Raw genomic sequence first — 23823 nt, 5'->3', positions numbered from 1 at the left:
AAGTAACCAACAAATGAGCATTTTAAAACATTTTCGTAAGATACTAGCTAGTCTATATCTGCTTCTGTTTTCCAGCAGCGGCGTCTTAGCTTTCTCTTCCCAGAAAATGATTCTTTTTCAAATACCATACCAAACTACACGTGCCTTGGAAGGGGGGGGGGGAGGGGTGGTTCCAGGACCATATCTATACCCAGCGGGGTAAGGGGGCATCGAACAAATTCTAACCAACAAGAAAGTAGAGCCGATGGCAAAGACCCAGTTCCCAGCTTAGGGTAAGGTTAGTGAGGGATCAGTGCCCCTGGATTTTCTTCTCGGTCAAACCTTAGCAGGAGAGCAGATGCTTAAAGAAACAGATTTGTTCTAGGCTTCTAAATCTTTAATTCAAAACGAAAATTGTATGAAATCAACCCGATGATGAAGGCAACTTGATCGTCTTTTTGCTATATTATACTGTAATTACATTTTATCTTTGTTTTCTTTTTCTTTTTTTTTTTTCTATTTGTTTTTTCGTTATACCTTTAATGAACTATTTCGAGGGTTTTCTTTAATTTCAAGGTAAAGCTTTTACATTTTGTCTGTATAGAGGTTGGGATCTGGCCATGGGATTTTGTATTCTTTGTCTTCATCAATATGGTGAGAGCAAATTACTTACAAGTTCTTGTCATAAATTTCCTTGCACGTTGAACTATTCAAGTCTGCTAGATCTAAAAGAGACATAGAGGATATTACACGGTGGCGAGAAGATATGAATTTTATGTTCGAGTGGCAAGAACAATAAAATTCTTATCTTCGAGCCAACGTGTAATGTTCTTTTTATTGTATGGAGAAACCAATTCAACAAAAGCAAAAGGCGGGAATCGTGACTTCATTGAACGATACGACACTCACAAAGGTGACATACGGAAAATACGCCACTCGGGTCCCGGATGAAGTGGCGTTTGGAATCTACGAGTGGTTTAGTTCCCAGTAAAACACTCTTCTCCATATAATAAAATATATTATTGTTTGATAGTGACGTCATTCGGATTTAAAATATACGGCAAATGCCAAACAATATCTGGGCGTATTTACACGTTTAACCGTAAAAACTAGGAGTGTAAATATAAATCAATGTGAAGAAATAATTTATAATTAACTCCTTCATAATTTTCCCTTGGCAATTATCTATTTTTACAGTCCTACTTTGCTAGCCCAACCTTTTTGACTGTGTTGACAACTGGTGTTCCCGTTTTGTCACTTTTCAACAAAAAAGTTGGGTAATCAATACCTTGAAGTTCATAATTAACAAGCGAAAAGCCCGGCCGTTTGCTCAAAACAAGTCGTGTTTTTTAGGCAACGAGGAAAGTTCTTAAAACGTCATTTGAGATTTGCGTAATAGTAACTGTTTACTGTTATTACTGAAAATAGATTCAAAAAACTCTTCACTGCTACCATTTTACCTTCGCACTTAGCTCCGGTCCATGGTCGGTGACAGGAACATGTAAAGGTTTGTTTTTCGTTGTCGGGTAAGCAAGAGCCACCATTGAGACATCCGGTGGTCAAACATCCCTGAATAAAATTAACTGAGAATAAATATCCTGAGAATTGCAAACGGAAAGGTTAACGTTGATCAATATAGAGAATAAACTGTGAAGTAATATGTAATTTTAAGTGACAGAATAGACCCAAGAATTTACCTCTGCGGATTAGACCTGGAAGTCCTAGAGGGGTATTATTAGAGAACCAATCTAGGCAACTGAACGTATTTGAGCTCCGGGAACGATTAACTTGACCGTACGAACTACGAAAAAATCATCCCAGTTGCTCCGCCGACTGAGCTCTGAGCGTAGATGAGAGCAATGGAAGTCAAGGGTTATCAGGTGTAAAATTTGTAACCAGGGTAATTTGAAGGGTGCAGTTATATTTCTCAAATTTTTAGTTTGTCTTCTACCACTCCTGCATAGCACAATATTTCATATATCAACAAGTAATCTTTATTTAATAATAATAATAATAATAATAATAATAATATTAATACTAATAATAATAATAATAATAACTTCATTTACGTGTCAAATGTATTTAGCACTATTAAATGTGCTAATTGGAGACACTGTAAATAAATAAACAAATATTTCAAATATAACATAAACTGAGCTTTTTTAGCTTTTCAAAATAACCAGTTTTGCGGGCCAACTGAAACATTGAGCCAGATCAAAGCTTTGAAATTAAAGAAACCATCCTCAACTATTTGATCAGCTTTGCGTCAGTTATAAAGTCTGTTTGTTCAAAGCTGATCCTGTACTCTACATTGATCTAACTTTAATTTAATCTACTTTTATTTATTCAAGTACAGCTACTTTGTTATGCATAGAGTCCAAGGCACAAGCAATAGGTTTCCTGACAAAGGGCACAATTCCGACAATAATTCAACATATGATAATTATATAGAAAAAAGACTCTGACGTGTAATTGCAATGGATGATATGTTATTCATGGCAGCAGAATTTTAGCAATAAAACATTGCCTTTTCGGTATAAAATCAAACCGTGTCTGGAGAAGGAAGGGAAGAGAGCAATGACATCGAACTTCGCTTAATAACGATGTCTTCTGGAATAAATAAGTTTTAAAAAGTGGAATGTAACAGAACGGGTGCTATTCTTAATAGTTCAGATAAAACTAATTCAATATAGTTCACCTTCAACAGCAACGCCAACGTAACTCCTATCTCATCATGAAGAAAGGTGTTGTTTTCGTTGGTGAGTGAGATGTCGTGCTTGTTCAGTGCACAAGTTCCTTTGCCGTCGTTCTTGGATGCCATCTTGTAGTTTGTAGAAGTACACCAAGCGTTTCTCATACATTGTTGGCCGCACGATAACAAACTGGGAGAATCAAACCGTTTGACAACGTATCCTTTAAGCTGCTTATTTTCCCGCGTTGTGAAGTATGATGAGCGAGAAAATGTGGAGTCAACGTCTTCTTCGGCCAAGAAAATGGCGATAGTTTGAATCAGGAATAAGAGCAAAACTTCTTTGCATCCCATTGCTACATAACCTCACCAAGAACTGTAAACATCGCTATAAATTTTGGCATGTCTACAGTTTTAATTAATTTCTATCGACGGTAATGATGGTGGGGCAGGACCATGATTGATCACTTCTAGCCGGTGTCGTTTTATTTTTAATGTCCTTTATTTGCCCTCAATCAGTATCTATAAAGTGCTTTCACTCACAAGCCCAGCAACCATGCAAAATTAATTTATAAAAACAAACCAAACATGGCCGCCGTTTAATTGTTTTGAAAAACCAATATGGCTGCTGTGACGTCACGTGATAACACGCCATAGCACATAGGACCGCAAAGGCTAGGGGAAACGAACAAATTTAGAGATGATCTTTGTTTTTCGTTTTTTATCGTTAACCTTGGTGGTTTTTCGAGTGAATTTTCACACCCGGTTACTCTCAAAGCGCGGCCAGGGGAACCCCCTTAAATAGGTTGCGTTTCGTTGCGTTCCGTTGCGGTGCGGTTCGGTTCGGTGCGGTGCGAGCTACTCGCTGGAATTGTTTTGAAATGATAGGGACTTTTCTCCCCAGCCTCACCCCCTCACTACACTCTTACAGGCAAAATACAACACATCTATTTTACTTCCGAAAAATATTTATTTCAATGTAACAAGCAAGAAAAACTAAACTCTCGACAAACCAAAACAAAAAACAGCTGTAAACACTTTGTATTGACGCTGCTTCGTTTGATATTTATTTATAATAGGCATCATCATCATCATCATTATTATCTTCATCTATTATTATCTATTACAGCATGATCTTTATAACGCCTCTTTTTACATATCCTTTAACATTTTATCATATTATCATTCTAATAACACAACCTTATAAGTTTAAACGGATTTTTTTTTTAAAAAAAAAAACAACAACAACAACAAAAAAGATGTATTAACTTTTTTGTTTTTTTAACTTTTCGCAGTTTGTAGCGGAATTACGATTACTGAATATGCTGGCTTAAAATCGTAAAATGTTCTCAACATTTAGATTTTTTACCCGGCATGTAGTCAACAATTGAAACACAAAATTAAAAAAGAAAGGCCGAGTTAGAACTGAAGATTAAATTTTCATGAACAATAAGCTGCTAGTAACAATATCAGCTGTTTACAAGAATGTATATATTCAACGTTATGCAACGTACGTTACGCAACGCTTTATTGTATCGTAGAATATCATGAGTCCATTGTATTTTCTCGGTATACACACGAGCATTTAGGCAAGTTTGTATACCAAGAAAATACAAGTGACAGGTGAGATATTCCATGGTATACAACGAGAGAGCGTTGTATAACTATTTTATACCATGCCATAGAAAATACAGTGCCCAACACAATCAATGCGACATACGCGCGGAGCATGATGGGAAGGTTGGATGTAATACCGTCGAATATGCAACGGCTTTCCTGCATTCTGATTGGCGGAATTTTCCTGTTGCATGGTATAAAAAACAATTTTTCGCTCTACTGCGTCTACAGTTTACTTTTCAGACGCGGGTTTGGGTTTAGATTAACATTTCTGCTGCAATGTTGGATTTTTTTTTTTCAGCTCTCAGCAGTTGAGTCATCTCTGTAGTCCAGCTCTGTCGCAGCCATATATTTTTTTCCAATAACACGAATCGTCCAATGAACTGTTAAAAGGAAAATTTATTAAACTCATCAGTCGACATCCCCTTGTTAAGCTTATTTGTTTATTTATTAATTTATTTACTTTTTGGGTGTTAAGTATTAATAGTGTAGTAATGTGCAGCAAACAATGTAGGTGTAAAGTAGAGTCAAGTTGAATGTAATGTAAGTATTTAATTTACAGTATTGGTGTTAACGTCTCTCCTTTTAAAATGAAAATGTAGTGAAATAAAAAAATAATAAACTATAAATACTAAATCTCAGCCAACATCACTAATGATAGCCATCAGGTCACAGTCTTGTTCGTAATATAAATAAACTTTAAGGGCAAGTCGATCGTGGGTAATTTAGTTGAGTGAGTGTACGTACTTTGCTACAGTGTGTAAAGTAAGGGAATGGTACCATACACCAACTTCGTTCTAAAATGTAGAACATTGTTAACTGGTGAGAATCAGCTCCATATGGGTAATTAAATGGTGACGAGTGAAATAAGGAAGTAATTTCACCCGCGTTTGGTCAAAATTCTGATAATTTCCCGAACCTTTAGACGACGGAAATTCAGTTGAGTTTCGACAAAACGCAAGCGAAATTATTTCTTTATTTCACGAGCATACTATTTTTCTAAATTACCTTTTAATATCATGGGTGACAAATTACGCTCACAATGGTGGGTTTTTGACACAGCTATTTTCCTACATGGCGACACTTGACGAACACTGAGAGATGCCGGACGCTGACGACTTATTTTTGGCGCCAGATTAAAAACTTAAAGACTCAAAATGTTTGACAGTTTTCACTTCTTACAATCTGATGTGGTTTTTGGAAATCTTTTTTCGTGAATACTCAATGCCATCTCGAGTGAGAAAAGTTGCCCGACTTCAATACCTTTCCTGTTAACAGTACAGATTTCCCCACCTTCTTAATCCTGATTGGTCAATTAAAATTTCAGGCGCGTCAGCCGTAACCCGCCTGCGGGGCACTCCCTAACCACTGAGTTAATAGGAACATGGCTGTAGTCTTCTCACCTTATTTTGTCGGCAACACTTGCTTCAGCGAATATACACTAGCAAAGTATTTGCTCTTCCAACATTTCCTGCGAAAATAAATGAACGATGAATATCTATAATTGAAATATTAATTTTCGGTGAAAGGTTGGACAATGTTCTTTATTTGTAATTTGGCCTTTGTTTTAGATGTATATGTGGTGCCAGGAGCTTGCAACGTTATCTAGTGGAGCACCAGACTCGTTATGCTCCTAAGATGCACATCTATTTTCCACTTCCAAATCTGGCGCGATTCTAGGAGGAGTTCGGGGGGGTTTGGTCGAACCCCCTAAAATTAAAAAAAGAGACAATATAACACGCCAAGTTGTCCTCAGAATGCCTGACTGATACCATTTCCGAGGACCTCAATTTTAAATTTCCGGGGGCAGATGGACCCGGACCCCCTACAAGGGACCGCCTTCAGTGGTCCGTATCTCGAACCTCGATCTGAGACACAGCAAGGATTTGAAAGCATTCTTCATTAATCTGGAGGTCGTTACTGAGACATACTCCTCAAAAAAGGTTTGAAACAGAAGAACATGTTTTTGTTTATTCAGTTTACGTACCATACTCGTTCCAGTGTATGACGGTTGTGCGGTTACTGTAAAGGACTGTTCTTGAAGGGAAGCGAGTCTCCCAGGCACAATTATTGGAAGTTACTACAAGCCATCCAGAATCATAGGGGCAGCCGCCTTGCCGCCTAAAAATGTAGAAATTTCTGCCACAGCACCCTTGAAGATCGAATCCACGAATCTTTCCAGTATATAGGTCAGGCCAGGGTGAGTGAGTTAGACGATCTCTAGAAAACCAGTTTAACTTGCTGGACTTAGTAGCGTTGAAAACCAGGGAAAGAATTTCCGCTTTGGAATCATTAATGTTGTACAATGCAACTCGCGCCTGAAACCAGAGAGAGAATAATATATCAACAACTAGACAGTTTGTTCCAACCTCGTTCGTAGACTCTCTCTCCACTTGTCGTTGTGACAAGTGAAGGCAGTGGAGAGAGAGCCTGGCGACGAGGTTGGGTTTGTTCTTACAGAACGATCGTTTCATATTTCTCCATTAACATTAATAATAACATACCATTTTGCCCAGAGAAGGCGTCACGCTAGACACAAATTGACTACAAACATTTAAAGAGCTTGTGAAACTTAGTGATTGGTGAAATTTTTGGCTCTTTGGGTGAACTATTTGAGGAGAATTTGGCTTTCAAAAACTGCAAAATTTCTAGGTTGCAAAAGCGCTAATTAGCTGAGACATTCTTCGTAAAATTTTAAGTTTTTAAACCCACGTCGCACAAAACGTATTCAACACATCACGCTCAAATTCCTTGGGACATTTAATCGTGCTGTGCCCTTTCAATATTCAGAATTAATGTTCTTGTAGCCCCATCAGAAACTGTATCGCTTATGCTAACAGAGCAAATATTGTAAAGAAAGATTCTTCTATTGTGACTTTGCTAATTCCAGGCTTTCTGTACTCTTATTGGAATTATTTTAATATTAGAATTATTTTAATATGTTCAGGAGTCTACCTCCTTAGGATTGGCGGTTTGCCAGTTTTGTACAAAGTGGTTTTTATAATGTCCTTTAAATGAGGAATTGACGTTCAGTGCTTCTGTTTTGTTCTCGTTCAAAGAATCTGCTGACGTCCACAGTTGATATATGTCAGCGGAGACACCAGACACGAGCTTGAATACCATGGTCCAGCCTGTTGAAAAAGAGAATTATGAATATTACGATCTTAGAGAGTCAGTGGTTACACTGCAACCCGGCTTCAAATTCCAAAAGCTTAAAAACTGGTTCAGTAAGAAAGAGCCTAAGTAAGAAACTAAAAGGTGTATTGTAAAGAATTGGAGAATAACTCGTTTTGTTTGTTGAGATTGCAAATTCAGCACGGGGTCCCCGTCTATTAGCCGGAGCCTGGACCAAAAGCCCTCTTAAACCCCAAAAGGAAAATTTTAAAAACTTTTTCCCAGGGCGTGAAGCTAACTCAACATGATAAGTGTTTGTGTTCAAATTTAATCTGCTCCGGTCCACGACCCTATATTAAAAAAAAATGTTCAAATGTTATTGTTTACAGTGGTCAATGTGCTTGCCTTCACACAGGCGTGCCACTTAAACTGAAAGAAACAAATATATAAACTGTATAAACGTAATAGGCTTAAAAATCCCAACCGGCGGGAGGCAAGTTGGCTTTTTACAAGCATGACCGAGGAGTTGAACTAGGGTCTACCGACAAACAACTCGATCCAGCTAAGTGGTCAGAGCGGGACTTGAACCTGCGACCTCCGGATTTCAAGTACGGCGCAAAACTCTCTCGGCCACGCTGCCTCCACTAAACTATTCAAAACCTGTCAGGCCATTTACGAGTCTTCTCCGCAATTGGGGGGAAAACTTGTCACCAAGTAAGAAAACTTATGCGTATGGCTCAACAAAGCAATCAGACAATTATGTTTTCAGCTGGTCTCACTTCTTACCTCCTCCCCAGCTGGACTGGTCACAGTAGACATCAATTATTTCGGACTTGTCACTCAGGATTTGGTAGACACCATCTTCGGTGAAACCAGCGTCGAACAGCTCCGCGCAGCTCTTGTACGCTAACGTAATATGAACAGACGTGATATCGCTTACACAGACGCTCTTTGAATATAATCATGCACCTTCAGTCACATCATTAGTAAAAATTATCATTAATAATTAATCATCATCAACAGAATTCTACTAGTATACTATTAATAGCTAATGCAAATACTGCAATCTGGTTGGCTGGGGTACTCGTATACTATCAGCCTTTGGTATAAATCTACTGGCGTTCTATCACTGACGAATGCCGTTCGCTGATTGGCTCCGCTACTCATTATTTATTCTGTGATAGATATTGGGTAGCGTAGCAGTGTATCCTGTTAACAAAATGTTTTCAGCGCGCGTATCTACATAAGGCTATTTTCTAGTAAACAATTAGATTATGAGCTTGAGATTTCTATCTACACCTAAAGAAACTTTAAGTAAAACAATTAGATTATTCGCTCTCGATTTAATTTTAGACTTGATTTGTAACTAGTTCTTACCCTTAGCGCACGTTTTTCCACTGAAAGCTGACGCGCATGCGCATTTGAAGTCGTACTTTCCCTCTGCTGGATAACAGGTCCCTCCGTTCATGCACGGATTGACATCACAAGGAGTCTGTGGAGAGGTAATAACCGGTCAAACTACGTAGCGGTAACATCTGTGCACTGAAAATGTAAGTGAAACAAATGGCCAGATTCAAATTGAAAAAGCTGTCTGCAATCCCATATTGAAAATGGGAAACAAAAATTCCCAAATAAAAGTAGAGCTCATGACCAATAGGCTTCAATTGAACTGTCAAACAAAGGAGAGGTTACGCACTAGAATTTCCTAAGCGCTCTCTCCTTTTTCTTTTCCTATACTTCCCTTGACTTTTGCTAGTACACTTCGTCAATAGTTTGTTATACTCCGATCACGAATTCACTACTATTGCACGCTATCTCTTGAGTCTGTTCTAAAAAAAATGTTTGTCAAACTCTTGCTTTGCATCTCTTTAATTAAAGTCTGTTTGTTAAATACTGATTCTGCTATTCAAAACGACCTGGTTTTGATGAACTCTTGTTTGTTATACTGGCACTTGCTTAGATATATCTTTCACCTGTAATTCAAAGCATGGTAATTTATGGCAATCTTACAATTTACAGACTGAGGAGAGCTGTGTAGATTGGCTCACTCCTAAATTTCCACCCTATGCCACGCGTGCACATTTTTTTCGAATAAAATCATTCCGTCGTAACGGAGATACGAAATCGCAGGCTCGCTACGAAGATATACAATTAAAGTTACCAAAAATAAAGACGCCTGGACTATTAAACTAACTCAAAACGTCGTTAGCTGGGCTCTAAAATTAGCACTTTACTCATTACCAGCAGCATAGAGAAAGTGGCTCCCTGTTGATCGTGAAAGTTGGCGTTTTCGTTGATGAGTGAGATGTCGTGCTTGTTCAGTTCACAAGTTCCTTTGCCGCCCTTCTTGGATGACATCTTGTAGTTTGTAGAAGTACACCAAGCGTTCCTCATACATTGTTGGTCGCACGATAACAAACTGGGAGAATCAAACCGTTTGACAACGTATCCCTTAAGCTGCTTATTTTCCCGCGTTGTGAAATGTAATGAACGAGAAAATGCAGCTGTTTCTTCGGAAGAGAATACGGTGGTAATCTGGAACAGGAAAAATAACACAACGCTTTTACACGCCATAACTAACTGAAGGCAGTACGAACTGCACTTTTGTTAATAAATCTTAACATGATATATATTACGTAACTCATTCCGTTTGTTATAAAATAAGATCCCCTAATTTGAGCCCCCGGTAAGAATGCGATTATTATAATTATCCTCAATGGCTTGTTCTTTTTTGAATAAACAGGTAAACCAAATGCTCTGAGGACGGACATCATATCTGAAAGGTCTGCTTTCAATTATAAAACGGTGTGTCATTTCATGCGTTCGAAGCACATTATCACTCATTTCGTTTCGATATAGAAGTAATTTGCTCTGTTATCTAATTAATCAGGAACTCTTTACCACATTTTGCGCAATATTTTGTAAAATGGAATGAATTTTATTATTTCTTCGCAAGCTTTACATACAGGTGTCACCAACTCTGACATGACAAAGTCCGCTTCAATGTAAATTTGAACCTGTCAATCTGCAAAAAGCGCAGCACTATCAACTCCGTGAAATGACAAGCAGCACTTTAATTTGCAAATTTTACCTTTATATTGTTTCTCGTATGCAATTAATAAAGCACAGATATATATTTTATCATGACAGACTTTGCTCTGCGGTCAACTGTACGAAATGACAGCCAGCATTTTTAATTTGTAAATTTTACCTTTTGCATACGACAAGAATTGACGCCCAATGTTTTCAAACGAACGCGAATAGCGTTTATATTTTCTGAAAGCTAAAGAATTCAGATTGCGATAATCTATTCACTGTATTAAATAAGGAAGAAAACAAAAAGGTTAACTTTTCCCTATACATCAATCGATTACCAAGACCCGGCCAAGAGTCGTGTGGCACTAAATTTTTGTGGAAATTTATTTTTGCGAATCGATGAACTAATTTTTGCGATTGCAAAAGACTGTTTTCTTCTTGCTGGGTACTAATTTTTTGCGATTTTCGCGAAGTCGCGCGTTTAATTGAAATTACACAATTTTTGCACTTCTTAAGTTGAACTGCATACAATTGACAAGTGAAAAAACATGTACTGTAGAGAAGTAAAACACAGTAATCCAGTGACCAGTGTCACTTTATCACAATTACATCGTGCTCTCGCGTGGGATTGTAGATGCTCTTCTTAAAGTGGTACCTATTTTTGAACTGTTTTTTTCTCATTTCATCGTTTTGTTCCTGAACGAAAGAGACGTTAGATAAATGGCGGCAACGAGATTCTACTTGTGTTGTTTGCTTGTATAATTTGGCCAGTGGAGTAAATTTTTGCGGGAACTCTTTTTTGCGAATTATGGAAAAAACCGCAAAAATCGCAACAAGTAGAACCTGCAAAAATTTAGTGCCAGACGGTATATTGTTTCACAAATCGAACTTTCATTTCTATTGCTAAAATAAACGTAACTTCCTTCCCTGGCCTAACGAGATTAAATACAAAATATGGTAATAAATAAAACTGGGGTGATAATAATTATGTATTAATCGATTAAATGAGATTTATCTTACATGTACTTAATAGGAAACTGAGTTCGCATCAAGGGAAATGGTCTCAAACGTTCCCCCGAAAGCTTCTTCTTGTTTCCTCCTATTCCGTGGTTAATATGCTTGCTGATGACAAATATGATAGTGCATCTGCGAAATTGATGCAATATCATAGAGGAGTAAATTTACTACGAACTCAAGTCATCGATCTTAAACTAGTAAATCAACTGAAACTTTCCTTTTCAATCATGGCTTCTTTATTTTTTTTCTTCTTTATAAAAGAACGGAGATACAACCTCGTGTGTGTTCTTTTAAAGAAATACTGAAGAAAATCTGCTAAAATTTGTTCACGAAAAAAACTAATTACTGTTGCACACATAATATTACTTTTAATGCAGAGTAAATTAATGCTAACTGACTGTTGATGACTCTCATTGGAAAAAATCGACTGCAAGAAGTGGTTTGTTTTTCTTCTATCTCTGTCAGAAAAATCTTTTTCATGACAACCTTGAATTGGAAGGTTAAGTTGCGCCATATGGGAGAAGTCTCGCAAACAGAAATGCTCAGTGCAGGATACCCCATTGCTGAAATGTCATAAATGAACGTGTCTCGTGACTAATAAACAATTAGACCCGTGGCCCTTGAGGGCGAAGGGTCTAATTGTTTTAGTATCACGCAACTAGTCGGGCAGAAAAGGCAATAATAAAGTTAGCAAATGCAAGTTGAAGAAGTATTCATTTGGGAATAAAACGAAAGAAAGCGTCACACTCGATTGCGCCAATTTCGCTACTCGAGGACTATTACTAATAGTCCTCTGGTAGCGTAGCCAATCAAAATGCAGGATTTGCATTTGTCCACTAGTTGGGTGATACTAAAAGCTTTTAGCCTGACAATTTGCGCTATTGCTACCAAGTCTGCGACACGATAATGTGTCTTCGTTTATCCAGAGATTATTTTGCACGTTTTTGGCTTTCGATCAGACTGAAATGAATAATTGGAGGATAATTTAGAGCAGATTTCCACAGTGAATGATCTCAATGACAAGTCTGAGAATGTTAAACGCCTCATTTTCATTTTTTTTTTCTGCCGTAAAGGACCGGAACTGCCCGCAGCAGTCCACACTGAGAAAAAGTCTAGAGCTTTATCGCCCTGCAGGTGTAGACATAATTAAAATTCTCCACCAACGGGATCCACCAAAATAAGGCCATATTGTAAATTTCGTCCTGACATGTGTCCATTATTTCACTGCAAAAATAGTCAAAATGTAAGCCCCTTTTAAATTTGTACTCCACAATCCAACATTTTCAGGGAGGCGGTGTTGGGAGGCCGACCTCGGTGGCAGGGGTGTTGCGGATAGCAAGGCTGGGGGGAGTAGCAACAACAACAACAACTAGCTTTATTTGCATGACCATAAATACATACAGTGTTGCAAAAGCTTTTGTAAACTAAAACTAAAACTAAAACTAAAACAATTAACGATTATCGTGATCATATAATAAGGTTATGATATAGCAATCAAGTTACATTGGTTTGATTTGAAAGTAGAATATTGCGTAGATCAAAGCAAGATGAAATAAATTTTGCTAATTGAATATTAATGTGATGATTTAAAGAAGTCATAAGTTCGCCAATGGCTTGTAACGAAGATAATTCTTTAAAAGTCGGAATGATATGTTCCATTGTTTTATAAAAATTATTTCTTAGAATAGAGTATTTATTGCAATATATAAGAAAGTGATATTCGTCTTCAATTTGATTGGATTCACAAATAGGGCAGAGTCTGTTAACCCTTGGAATTTGATCGTATCTACCAGTCTCAATCCTTAGTTTGTGATTGCCTATCCTAAATTTCACAAGTGGTATGTTGCCAATATAAAATATACTTTTGCTGCATTAGGCCAGAATAATGTTTGATTTTAGCGTTAGTTAAGTACGTAAGATCAAAACATGGGAAATTGTAATATTCATCGTTACTAGCGTGATGAAGATCTTGCGACATGAGAAAGATTTTTTTAACAATAGAGCAATTATCCTTTCCTAAAAGATAGAGCGGTTTTCATTTGAGTGTCGAAAGTAATTAGACAATTACTTTGGTTTTGGTTTTGGTTTTACTACGCTTTGAGATCGGCTGGTTAGTCTAATTGGTAAGTAATTAGTTTGGTTTTGGTTTTACGACACTCAATTGAAAACCGCTCTATGAGAAGTAATTCATGATTTTCTGATTGACAGCTGTAATGAGAGGAAACCTACCAAGTTCAGCTCTACATGCTGCATTAGACGCCTTATTGCTCACTTCTAGGTAACGTTTACAGAATTGGAGATGTGTATTTTCGATCTGGGAACTGTACATGTCCCAAGACTTGAGATCAGATTTTGCATATGCACCCCAGACTTTACTGTTATATGTCAAAATTGGGGAGATCATTGCGTCGAAACTTTTTTTCGCTAGGAATTCGAATGGAGGTAGTTTGCTGAAATTTGTGTGTTTTCTAAGACTGAAATCGGCGTGAAGGGCCTTGTCTTTCAATTTATCAAGTGCCAATGAAAAGTTACCCTTTGAAGAAATGAGTGTTCCCACTGAAATAAGTATAATTTTGAACAATTTCAAACGGCTCATTGTCTATATGAAAATTAGACTCGATACATTTCTTAGCACGTTTTTGAAAGATCATAACTTTAGTTTTTTTTGGATTGATACTTAACATTGATACTTAACATCCATGTACTGCAATAGCAGTCCTACCTTTGATCTCGACAATATGACTAAATCGCCTGCTTTTTAAAGTTAATTTTATTCTGCGCCGTTGTTAGGTCAAAGGGATCAGATAGAATTTTATCAAAAGAGAATGGTATGTCATTAATAAAGAGGTTGAACAGTAACGGGCTCAAAATACAACCTGCCGTAACCCTCTTGCGTATGGAAAGGGCCGTGTTTGATTTTGACAAACTTTTATGGAACATGTAGAGTTTGAATACAAGATGTTTATTAAATTGAAAAAACAGTCACCGACATTAATTTGTAATAACTTGAATAAAAGTCCGTCATGCCAAACTGAGTCGAAAGCTTCTTTGAAGTCGACAAAACAAGCGTAGATTTTTTCGTTGTGGTGTTGCACGTATTTATCTACTAGAGTTCTCAATATAAGAACATGGTCTGCTGTTCGATTTTTGGGTAGAAACCAATCTGGGAATTGTGTAGAATATTAAGAGAATTTACATGCTCAAGCAGTCGCTGATTTAAAATGGAGCAAAATTTGTGTAATAAGACCGCGACACCAAGTATTAGGCATTATACCTGAAGTAAGAATTGAGTTGAAGAATTTAAGATAGGCGGGCATCATTACTTGAAGACTAGCTCAGTTGATAATTTCAGTCGTTTTTTATTTTGTCCGAGAACGCCGATTTGTTATTTTGCAATCTTTTAGGGGTTATAAAAATTTCATTTTCAGTGATCAAGTAGTCTAATGAGTGAAACTGCCCTTTATGATGCTCTAGAAGTTTTAGATCATTCATTATTGACTGCTGAATAGGATTTAAAGGACTTTTCGAGTGAAGTGAACGAAAGTATGTTACCCAGTTATCCTCTGAGATTGATGGAATATCGTTTTTATCTTTTCGCCTGTCATCCATTGATTTTAAACATTTCCAAAAGTCTTCTGCATTTTCCTCTAACTCAGTGATTTTTGAGTTGTTGTAGTAATTATTTTTTTCTTATTCAGTAGCTTTTTGTATCCTGTTAAAGTATAAATGATGATATTGCTCTCGAAAGTTTGCATTTAAAGGATCTTTGTGTTTTTGGTTTGAAATTTTCCTTAGCTCTTGTTTCTTAAAGCGACATTCTTCATCAAGCAACTTTTTGTTCGATAACGGTTTCATTTTTTTTTTTTACGATTTTTTGTTATTCTTATCTTTAGGCATCTTTTAGCTGCTGAAATTAACATGTTTCTACTTTTTCAAGCGAGGTGTTAACATCTTTGTTGACAAGATCGGCGATGATAGCGAGGGAAGCTCGAGTGACGCGAGTGTGGTAAGAATGGCCAAGGTGGCTAGGCTGCTCAGGGTGACCAGTACCGGGTTGGTGAGGCTGGCCAGGGTGGCAAAGGTAGTGAGGTTGACTTGCTAACAAGGGTGGCGAGTTAGCGGAGGAGAATGAGTGATGTCTTCAAAAATATGAGCTTGACGGTCATAAAATTTTTTTGACAAATACAAACCCGGAGATTCCAATGGAATAGTGTTGATACTATTGTACCAATATATAAGTAATTGTTGACAATTATAATCCATCAAATATTTTCCAATAATGAACCTTTTCCAAATTTCTAGCTGGACTGGTTTTTAATCCGCAAGGTTCTTCTCTACAATCTCAGGCTTTTCATGTTATCAGCTTTCCAGTGTATGTACGGGCCAGGTTTCCTGCAAATGGACAAATTCACAAAAAAATTAACAAAAAATTAACATCGCATCAATTATAAATTCATGTGTCTGTCCGCTTATTGACAATGAAAATTAGCCAATGAGTGCGCGAGAATTTCAGCAGTTATCGTAAAATATTCCCCGATTTTCGAAACTGCGCGTGTTGCGAAAAATATTCGAAGGATAATAAACACAATAGCCTCCATTTGACTTTGAAAATATGCTCGGATATTTGTCCTTGGACATTATGTTCCTCAAGACTCACAGTTTTCCTTGAGCTACGCTCTCGGAAAACTGTTCACTTCTCGGAACAGGTAATGTCCGCGGACAAATATCCGAGCACATTGATGGAGGCTATTGTTTATATAGGTTCTACAACAAGGTCCCCCACTCTACCCCACAAAGAAAGCCTTGTCTTGCAAAACAACATGGCGGACAAGCGTACTGTGGACGACTTTGAAGTTCTTCGCCTCACAGCCCTAGAAGACAACGATTATTCACGGTGGATGGAAAACTTACCGAATGAGAAACAACTGTGTCCTTTGAAAGAATTGGTGATTCCGGGATCTCATGATTCGGGAACGTTTTTCCTTGATCAAAACATGGAGATCGGCCCCGACGAGTCGTCCACGATTCAAACTCTTGGAAGTATTTTTGGCAAAATAGCGAAGTCTGTGGTCCACAGTTGGTCCGTGACACAATCCATGACCATTTACGAGCAGCTGTTGTCGGGTATCCGCTACCTGGATCTGCGAGTTGCATACAGAGAGGAAGACAAAGAGATTCGTGTTTTGCACGGATTGTACGGGTGGACGATTGAGCAGGTTTTAGAAGAAGTGAACCGCTATGTGGCGAATTATCCAAAAGAAATTGTCATCCTGGACTTCAATCACTTTTACAACATGGATCCTGCTACTCATGAAACCCTTGCGGGCACGCTGCTAGCTTCGTTTAGCGAGGTCTTTCGAGCGCCAGGTCAAGACGGCTCAAATGTTACCCTTCAAGAAATGTGGGGTAACGAAGAAAAGGTCATTATCATTTACCATGATTACGGTGTGGTTGATGCCTACCCTTGCTTCTGGCCGCCTCACTTGATTTGCTCCCCGTGGCCAAACACAGCAGATAGGAAACTGTTGATGGAATTTCTCAACAAACAATCTGCAGTGTCCAGCTTTTCAGACGATGCCTTTCAAGTGACACAAGCCGTGCTCACGCCACAAACTTCAACAGTGCTACAGAACATGACTAGCACCCTTAAAGATGTCTGTGCGATGAAATGCAACAGCCATGTTACTGGGTGGCTTAAGGCTCTCTGTGGCACCAAGTGTCATAAGTTTAACATTATCATAGCTGACTTTGTAGAGTTTGGAGATTTTATTCCAACTGTCATAAGTTTTAATTATTTTTTCTAAGGTGGCTTAATGACCATAACAGTTCAGTTTGCCACTGAGACAGCTAACTAGAGGGGTGGTGAATGGATTAGAGCCTTAACCAGACAGTGAAAATAATATGAGATCCTTTCTGTCAATGTGAGGATTTTGTGGCTGTGCAGAGAATTTGAGACTTGGAGAATGTGTCTCAAAAATATGCAAGTGAGACCACTTAAAAATTTGCTAACATTTTGCCATGTTTATTGAAATATAATTTCAAATTGTACATCAAGGAGAGCTTAATATGCTTTGAGAAAACATATGTTGGGTTAGCACCTCTCAATAGTACTCAGTTGAGGCCCACTAGAGCTTTTACGCAAAGCGTAATGATTGTATTTATTGTTAATAATTTTTTGCGTATTTTCTGATCCTGTAGATAAATTTGTGCATACCTGTAACTTGTCAGGTGTATTGTATATTTAGCATAAAATGACAAAGAAAATGGAAAGGAAGTGGCCCATCAGGCCAGAGCTTATCCTCGTTTTGAAAGCATGAAGTGACCAGGAGTATTTTTACTGCCCCTGGATGGGATGCTAGTCCACTGCAGGGTTACCCCCAGCATTAAGTTTCCTGGTACCCATTTATACACTTGGATACTGTACGTGCCGTTTAGCTCCAAATTCATTGCTTTTTTTTTCATCCAGTGTGATCACTAATTTACAAATTTAAATTGTATCTGAAATAAGGCTCATTTAAAGCTGTTTTCACTTGAGCATCAAAAGTCATTTGCATTTTCTCTGGTTCTGCATTACTATGCCAATCGATTAGCTTAAAAGAATCATGCCATTTTGTTGCCCAATCACAAGTAAAACCTAAGCCAAATGTGACTCACTCACACAAGTTTTCCTGTGCTTTGCGTCAGCTACGCAATGTTTGCTTTGAGTTTGGATTAGTTCATGGATTGTCTGTGTTTTTTTGGATTGGCCAAAGTGATAACTTCATTGGCTTTGGTTTGATGACACTCGATTGAAAAGGTCACTCCATATGAAGATATAGTTAACTTTTCCTCTTTTTTGCCAGATATTCAACAATTACACTGCATGTGGTAAGAACATTGCATTGTTAAATTGAGATGAGTATTGCAAAGTATTACGCTGCAGTAAGACAATTATGTTCATTTTAGAACCAATAAACAAAGCAGTATTACGTCTTGATTTAACTGTGATATTTTGCTGCTATCTTGTTTAGAACATGGCTGTCTAGCTAATATTTAATATATTTATAAGGCAATAGGTACTCTTCTTAGAGTATTGGTGAGAACGTTTTGGAAAATCCCTTAACTCTAATCAAAGATTCTCTTAGTAACACTTGCCATTTGTTAGTCGTACATGTAGAAATTATCATCCAAGCAACACAGCATGATTTAGCAGCAGATTAATTCTTTGATTCACTGCAGTGGTCATGTATTTTAGTAAATCTGTTTATTTGAACAGAGACACCCGAAGTTTATTGGGAAAATCTCCAGATTTTCTTTCCAGGCAGAGGTCTGGGAGAGTCTCACGTACGGATTTGAGAAACCGGAAACATGACACATCAAAAATAAGAAATTATGTCATTAATGATGTCATCGTTGACCCCTGGGAACCTGGGCGCTAGGAACGACGTGGGTAGTGTAACGTGCAGCGGAAGTTCACCGTAGATTATTGCTGCTGAGCTGGACATTGTACGCAAGAAAATGGCTCAGGAGTCGAGTTCAGTTAAGTCTATAAGTCTCAGTTTAACTGCTCAATATGCACCGTCATGGAAAACATGGGAAGGCGTCCGTGAACTTGTACAAAACTGGCATGATGGAGTGTTCGCTTCCCTTGAAAAAATGAAGATCACCGCTTCTGCGAGATCAAAAGTCGCGTTTCTTTCTGGCGAAGAAAAAAACTCTCTCTTGTATAAAGCAGTGCTAACAACGGGAAATTCATCAGAAGGGACAAGCAGTTCAGCCACTTTGACGAATCGAACACAAAAATGTGATCAAACGTTCCATGGTTCGCATTCAGGTGATCGTAAAGAGGAGAGGAGCGTGGAACTCGGGAGAATAGTCTATACCCCAGCCAGAGAAAGACTTACCGTGGTAAACCACGACACAGAACTGATGAGGAAAGTCTTGCTTCTCGGTTTTTCGAAGAAAGCTTCCAGCAAGGAAGTGATTGGACAGTTTGGCGAAGGACTGAAAGTTGGTGCCTTGGCTTTGGTCAGAGAAGGGAGAGTGGTTTCTATGGAAACGGGTAGAGATCGGTGGAAGTTTGGATTGTCGCATGATGAAGCGTTTGATGAGGAGGTCTTGACTGTCTTTGTCGACGACAGGTGGAATGAAAGTGATGACGACAATAATGATGACGATGATGACCTCGATCTTGGACAGACAGACACACGCGTATCTGTCTTCCCACTTTGTCATGGAGATTGGGAACTGTATGTGAATCGGTTTCTTTTCCTCTGTCCGCCTTCTGACTGTATTAAGTCAGAAACTGGAACATTGCTGATTGGTGCTCATTATAAAGGCCAACTTTATGTCAAAGGTGTCTGGGTGTCTGACCTGTCCAAAGATGGTCTAGCCTCTGGCGTTGACCTTGTTCATCTTAAGATCGACAGAGATCGAAGAGCTGTCATTCATCTGAGTGAAATTGATCACCAGATTAGCAGTATGTGGGTGCATGCTATAGAACAGAGACCAGATCTGGTTCCATATTATTACAATCTCTTGGAACGGAACAACACCTCTGATGTACGACATGCAAATTTCTACCTCAGCGATGAAGCTGCATTTCTGATAGCCCAACGGTTTTTTGCTATGCATGGACCAATGACATACCCAATACCCAACACAGTTTCAGCACAGAAACTCAATGAAATCAAACAAGAAATTCAGGAGAAGTTAGTTTTGTGTAATCAATCTCTAATTGACGTGCTGTATAAGTCTGGAGCATTTGAACCCTTGGAAACAATTCTGTCCAGAGTAACACTAAAAAAGTATTTCTTAGTTCCTTATGCAGAATTGACTCAAGAAGAAATTGATGTTCTTCAACATGTTGAAAAGCTTGTCCAGTTGTGTTCTCCAGAATTTAATTTAACATCCATGGATGTCTCTGAATCTGCTGATCGGGTCATTTTTCGAAAGGAGTTTGGTCATTACAAGATTCCACGAGCCTTGCTAAGTGGGAAAACAGATCACTGTTGCAAACAAAGGAGCAGTACCAAGTGTTTTTGTAGAGAGGCTTTGATTGCAACGAAGATTCTATCCATTCAACCTCAGGAGTTAGTGCAAGGTTAGTTGTAATGAACCCCACATGTACATTAGCAACAGAAGTGGCAGATCTATTGTTATTACTCACTCAGTCCTCTTCATTCCTGGTGGAATTTAGAACATACATGTAGGTTGTCCACTAGTGCCTGCCACCTGACCCTATTTTGTGCAGTTTGTTTCACTTCCCACCATGTGAGCTGTCTCTCCTCTAACTCTGCCATTCTTGTGTGCCTACAGGTGTGCTGGGGTCTCCCTCTCTTGCACTTCCCCTGTGGGTTCCACTCTATGACCCTCTTGGCTATGAATCCATCTGGTGTCGTCAGCATGTGGCCGATCCACCCCCAAGCTCTTTGTCTTATCTCCTGCTCTATCGGTCACTGCACAGCTAGTCTCCAATTGAAAGCTTCTTTAGACTGTTATTATATTTACAAAATAATTCAAACAGTAAGTCCAGAAAAACGTTGTGATTGAAAACCAACTTCTCCTAAATGAGTGACTTATTTACAATGTAAATAGTGACTAAGTATAACTTTTATTGCAAAAGAGTTTAATTTATTTTTCAATTATTACTAACATTACTTTTGTAACCCTTAACATCATTGATATCATGCAACATGTTTTTCCTCTTTCACCTCTCCCCTTCTACCTTAAACTAATGATAGCTGCACTTGTCACAGTCTTACAATATTATTTCAGTCCACTTTCTGCTTTCTTTTTTTTTTTAATCCTTCAGTTGGTCAGAGCTCATCTGATGGCTGCAGTGACGGCATAGTCAAGTTAGTGGCATCTCTTTCAATGCAGGTTTGCAGAATGAATCCGCCATTTTGCGAAGACTTACATGGAAGACCACAATCATCACAAGAATCCCCAAATCCATCAGTGCTCAAGATGAGAGAGGAAATGTTACAGGTTACTGTCATCCAAAGTGTTAAAAAATAAATTAAAAATAAAGCTAAAACATGGCCTCAAACTAACAGGTGCCAAGATATAAAATATTAATATTTATAATCCACCAAGCATTTTCACTTGCGTGCAATTGGTAGATAAATGAGTCACGTGACTGGGTGACTGCATTATATGCCTTGAGCAGCTAAAATTGGGGAACACCCATTGCAAGTGATATTCTCCAATTTTCAAAACTGCAGAGCCCTGTGTTCCTCAAAGCTCACATTTTTCATTGAACTATGCTTGCGGAAAACTGCTTCTTGGAACAGGTGATGTCCATGGACAATAATCCAACCATATTTTCACGCCAAGTGTAGGCTAATTGTTTATTTATAATCCTCATGGTAAATCATGATCAATTATCGTTCAGATTGAATCACAGTATACTGCACCTTTCAATCATATGTAAACTCTGCTCAAACAATGATTGCAAAGTTTTGCTGTTGTCAATCAGCTGAGCAGCCCTCTCAGAAAACAAAATTGATGCTCAGGCAATAACCAGTTCAAAAGGTCACATTTGTGGGTTTTGTTTGGTTCAATTGCAATCCATTTTGCCTTTTTCTTATTTTCAAATTTAGTCAAATGTTGTCTTGTAGTAATGATTGATGGCAGAAAAATGCAATAAATATTTAATTAAAATTATTTAATCGTTAGTTAGGTTTTGAATTTCTGGGGTCACTGTTATTGACACTTAAAATAGGTAACAGTTACTGTTAGTAACTGTTGTAATTAACATGTCATGGAAATTAAATTTTGCAGAGAGAGAAAGATCTTCTGAGTGAAAAACTCCTTGAGAAAGACAGGAACCATGCACAAGAACTCTTACAGCTTCAGTCCAAGATTTCTTCACTGGAGAAAGACCTGGTCAATCAACAGGTGAAGTTTGTTAACGTAGAGCAGGAAGTCAGCAAAACATGGAAGAAAAAGATTGAAAAGTTGAATCAAGATGTGGTTGAACTTTCAAACACAATCATGGATCTCAAAAGAGACAAGATATTCTACCAAGAGAAGCTGGCTTCTACCATAGAGGACCTAAAAAGCAAACAGAGAGCTTTTTCTCATCAAGTTAGTGTTTTAAATGAAAAAAGTCATATTCTTCGGAAGCGACTAGCAGACAAGTTTGAGAAACTGTCTCAGATTGTTCTGGCTTCGAAACAGGCAGATGACTCTGTTGCAGACGTTTTGAAAACAACAACCAAAGAAATTGAAGAAATGTGGTTTCAAAAGGATAATTGCATCATATGTACTCTACAAAAGCCAAACTGTGTTGTTCTTCCTTGCCGCCATCAAATAACCTGTTTTCAATGCACTTCCTTCTTAGCAGCATGTTCTTACTGCAGAGGACCTATAAAGGAAAGGCTTCTCACCTATGGCTTATAATGTTCAAAATTAAAATTCAAGATAAATATGAACTGGACATTCATATACCAATCAAGTAATTAATTCAGGCTGCCAAATATTGCACCATATGTATCATGAAAATCACTTAATAGTGCATTAAAATCCTAGTCTATATGTACATTGTAGCTCTTAAAAGAAGTAGCTAGTATTGGAGTACTTTTCATATTTTGTAACATTTTTTGGTATTTTAATAACTTTTTAGTTACTAGAAGTGAGAATTTTCACATAATTAAATCTTTTAGTTTTCAAACTACAGCTATTACAGCTGATTAGACTAATAATAATGTCAAAGGGTTGTAGTGATGTCAAAGGGTTGTACTCACAAAACAACTTTTAGCATATGTTGTATTGACTCATTGGTCTTCTTTGAATAAGTGCCTTTATGAACAAGAGTGTTAACCTATAGACAAAACTGTAGGTGCTACTTTTCATTGGCTGAGAAAAAAGGTTCCACAATCAATATCTTCCACTTCCTGAGCAGACACGGTACTGTATGATATACTAAAAAAGTGCCAGCTTGTGTTTACTTCTATTTTTGCGACAAATAATGATCAATCCAGATGGGGTCTGAGTAACTGAGTGCCTGAATTTGTCAGTATGAGAGGTAGAGCAGCTGGTTTAATCTCTCCTGAGACCGTAGCATTGATGAGATCTGGACTAATAAATATTTATGAAATGTTTGAGAAACAAAGCTATCTTTTGGCATACATACATATTCTATCCTTCACTGAAATTCAACCCAAACATTCTACCCAGATAATGAAACTGTACAGAGATTTAGCAACTGTCCCTGATTGCCAACCTCGTTCCCAGGACTCTGTCAGAAGAGAGACCCTGGGAACAAGTTTACCTAATTGGTTGTTACTTTTGTTACTTATGGGCAAAAATCAAATCTTAGATGTGTAAGGCTAGTGGCGTGATGGTAGCAAATACAGACACCTGTTCATTACTATTAGGTTATAAAC

General features: G+C 38.0%; 4 protein-coding genes across 4 annotated transcripts in view; 2 read left to right on the top strand and 2 right to left on the bottom strand.

Annotated features, from left to right (window-relative positions):
* The window catches only part of LOC145493110 (uncharacterized), a 5023-nt gene extending 1250 nt beyond the window's left edge, over positions 1-3773 (bottom strand). Inside the window, exons 1-3 of the mRNA XM_081472512.1 lie at positions 2678-3773; positions 1440-1548; positions 653-704 (exon numbers count right to left, since the gene is read on the bottom strand). Of these exons, the coding sequence (XP_081328638.1) occupies positions 653-704; positions 1440-1548; positions 2678-3022 (506 nt within the window). The 5' untranslated portion in view covers positions 3023-3773. The remainder of the gene's footprint in view (positions 1-652; positions 705-1439; positions 1549-2677) is intronic.
* Positions 3774-4088: 315 nt separating this feature from the next.
* LOC145493116 (uncharacterized) lies at positions 4089-10075 on the bottom strand. The gene is made up of 7 exons (XM_081472517.1): positions 9641-10075; positions 8777-8891; positions 8186-8305; positions 7241-7416; positions 6273-6603; positions 5689-5756; positions 4089-4668 (listed from the first exon to the last, which is right to left on the bottom strand). Exons 1-6 carry the CDS (start codon positions 9971-9973, stop codon positions 5713-5715), a joined length of 1119 nt encoding a protein of 372 aa, XP_081328643.1. The 5' UTR covers positions 9974-10075; the 3' UTR covers positions 4089-4668; positions 5689-5712.
* Positions 10076-16139: 6064 nt separating this feature from the next.
* Positions 16140-18441, top strand: LOC145493111 (PI-PLC X domain-containing protein 3-like). Its single transcript, XM_081472513.1, has one exon. It carries the CDS (start codon positions 16162-16164, stop codon positions 17254-17256), a length of 1095 nt encoding a protein of 364 aa, XP_081328639.1. The 5' UTR covers positions 16140-16161; the 3' UTR covers positions 17257-18441.
* A 397-nt stretch (positions 18442-18838) lies between these two features.
* Positions 18839-23817, top strand: LOC145493106 (uncharacterized). The gene is made up of 3 exons (XM_081472507.1): positions 18839-20534; positions 21246-21421; positions 22217-23817. The coding sequence occupies exons 1-3, from the start codon at positions 18950-18952 to the stop codon at positions 22835-22837; spliced, it is 2382 nt and encodes a 793-aa protein (XP_081328633.1). The 5' UTR covers positions 18839-18949; the 3' UTR covers positions 22838-23817.
* Positions 23818-23823: the final 6 nt, after the last annotated feature.

Source organism: Orbicella franksi, chromosome 7 (assembly GCF_964199315.1).
Source record: "Orbicella franksi chromosome 7, jaOrbFran1.1, whole genome shotgun sequence".
NCBI classification, from domain to species: domain Eukaryota; kingdom Metazoa; phylum Cnidaria; class Anthozoa; order Scleractinia; family Merulinidae; genus Orbicella; species Orbicella franksi.
This window is presented reverse-complemented; position numbering and strand designations above follow the sequence as displayed.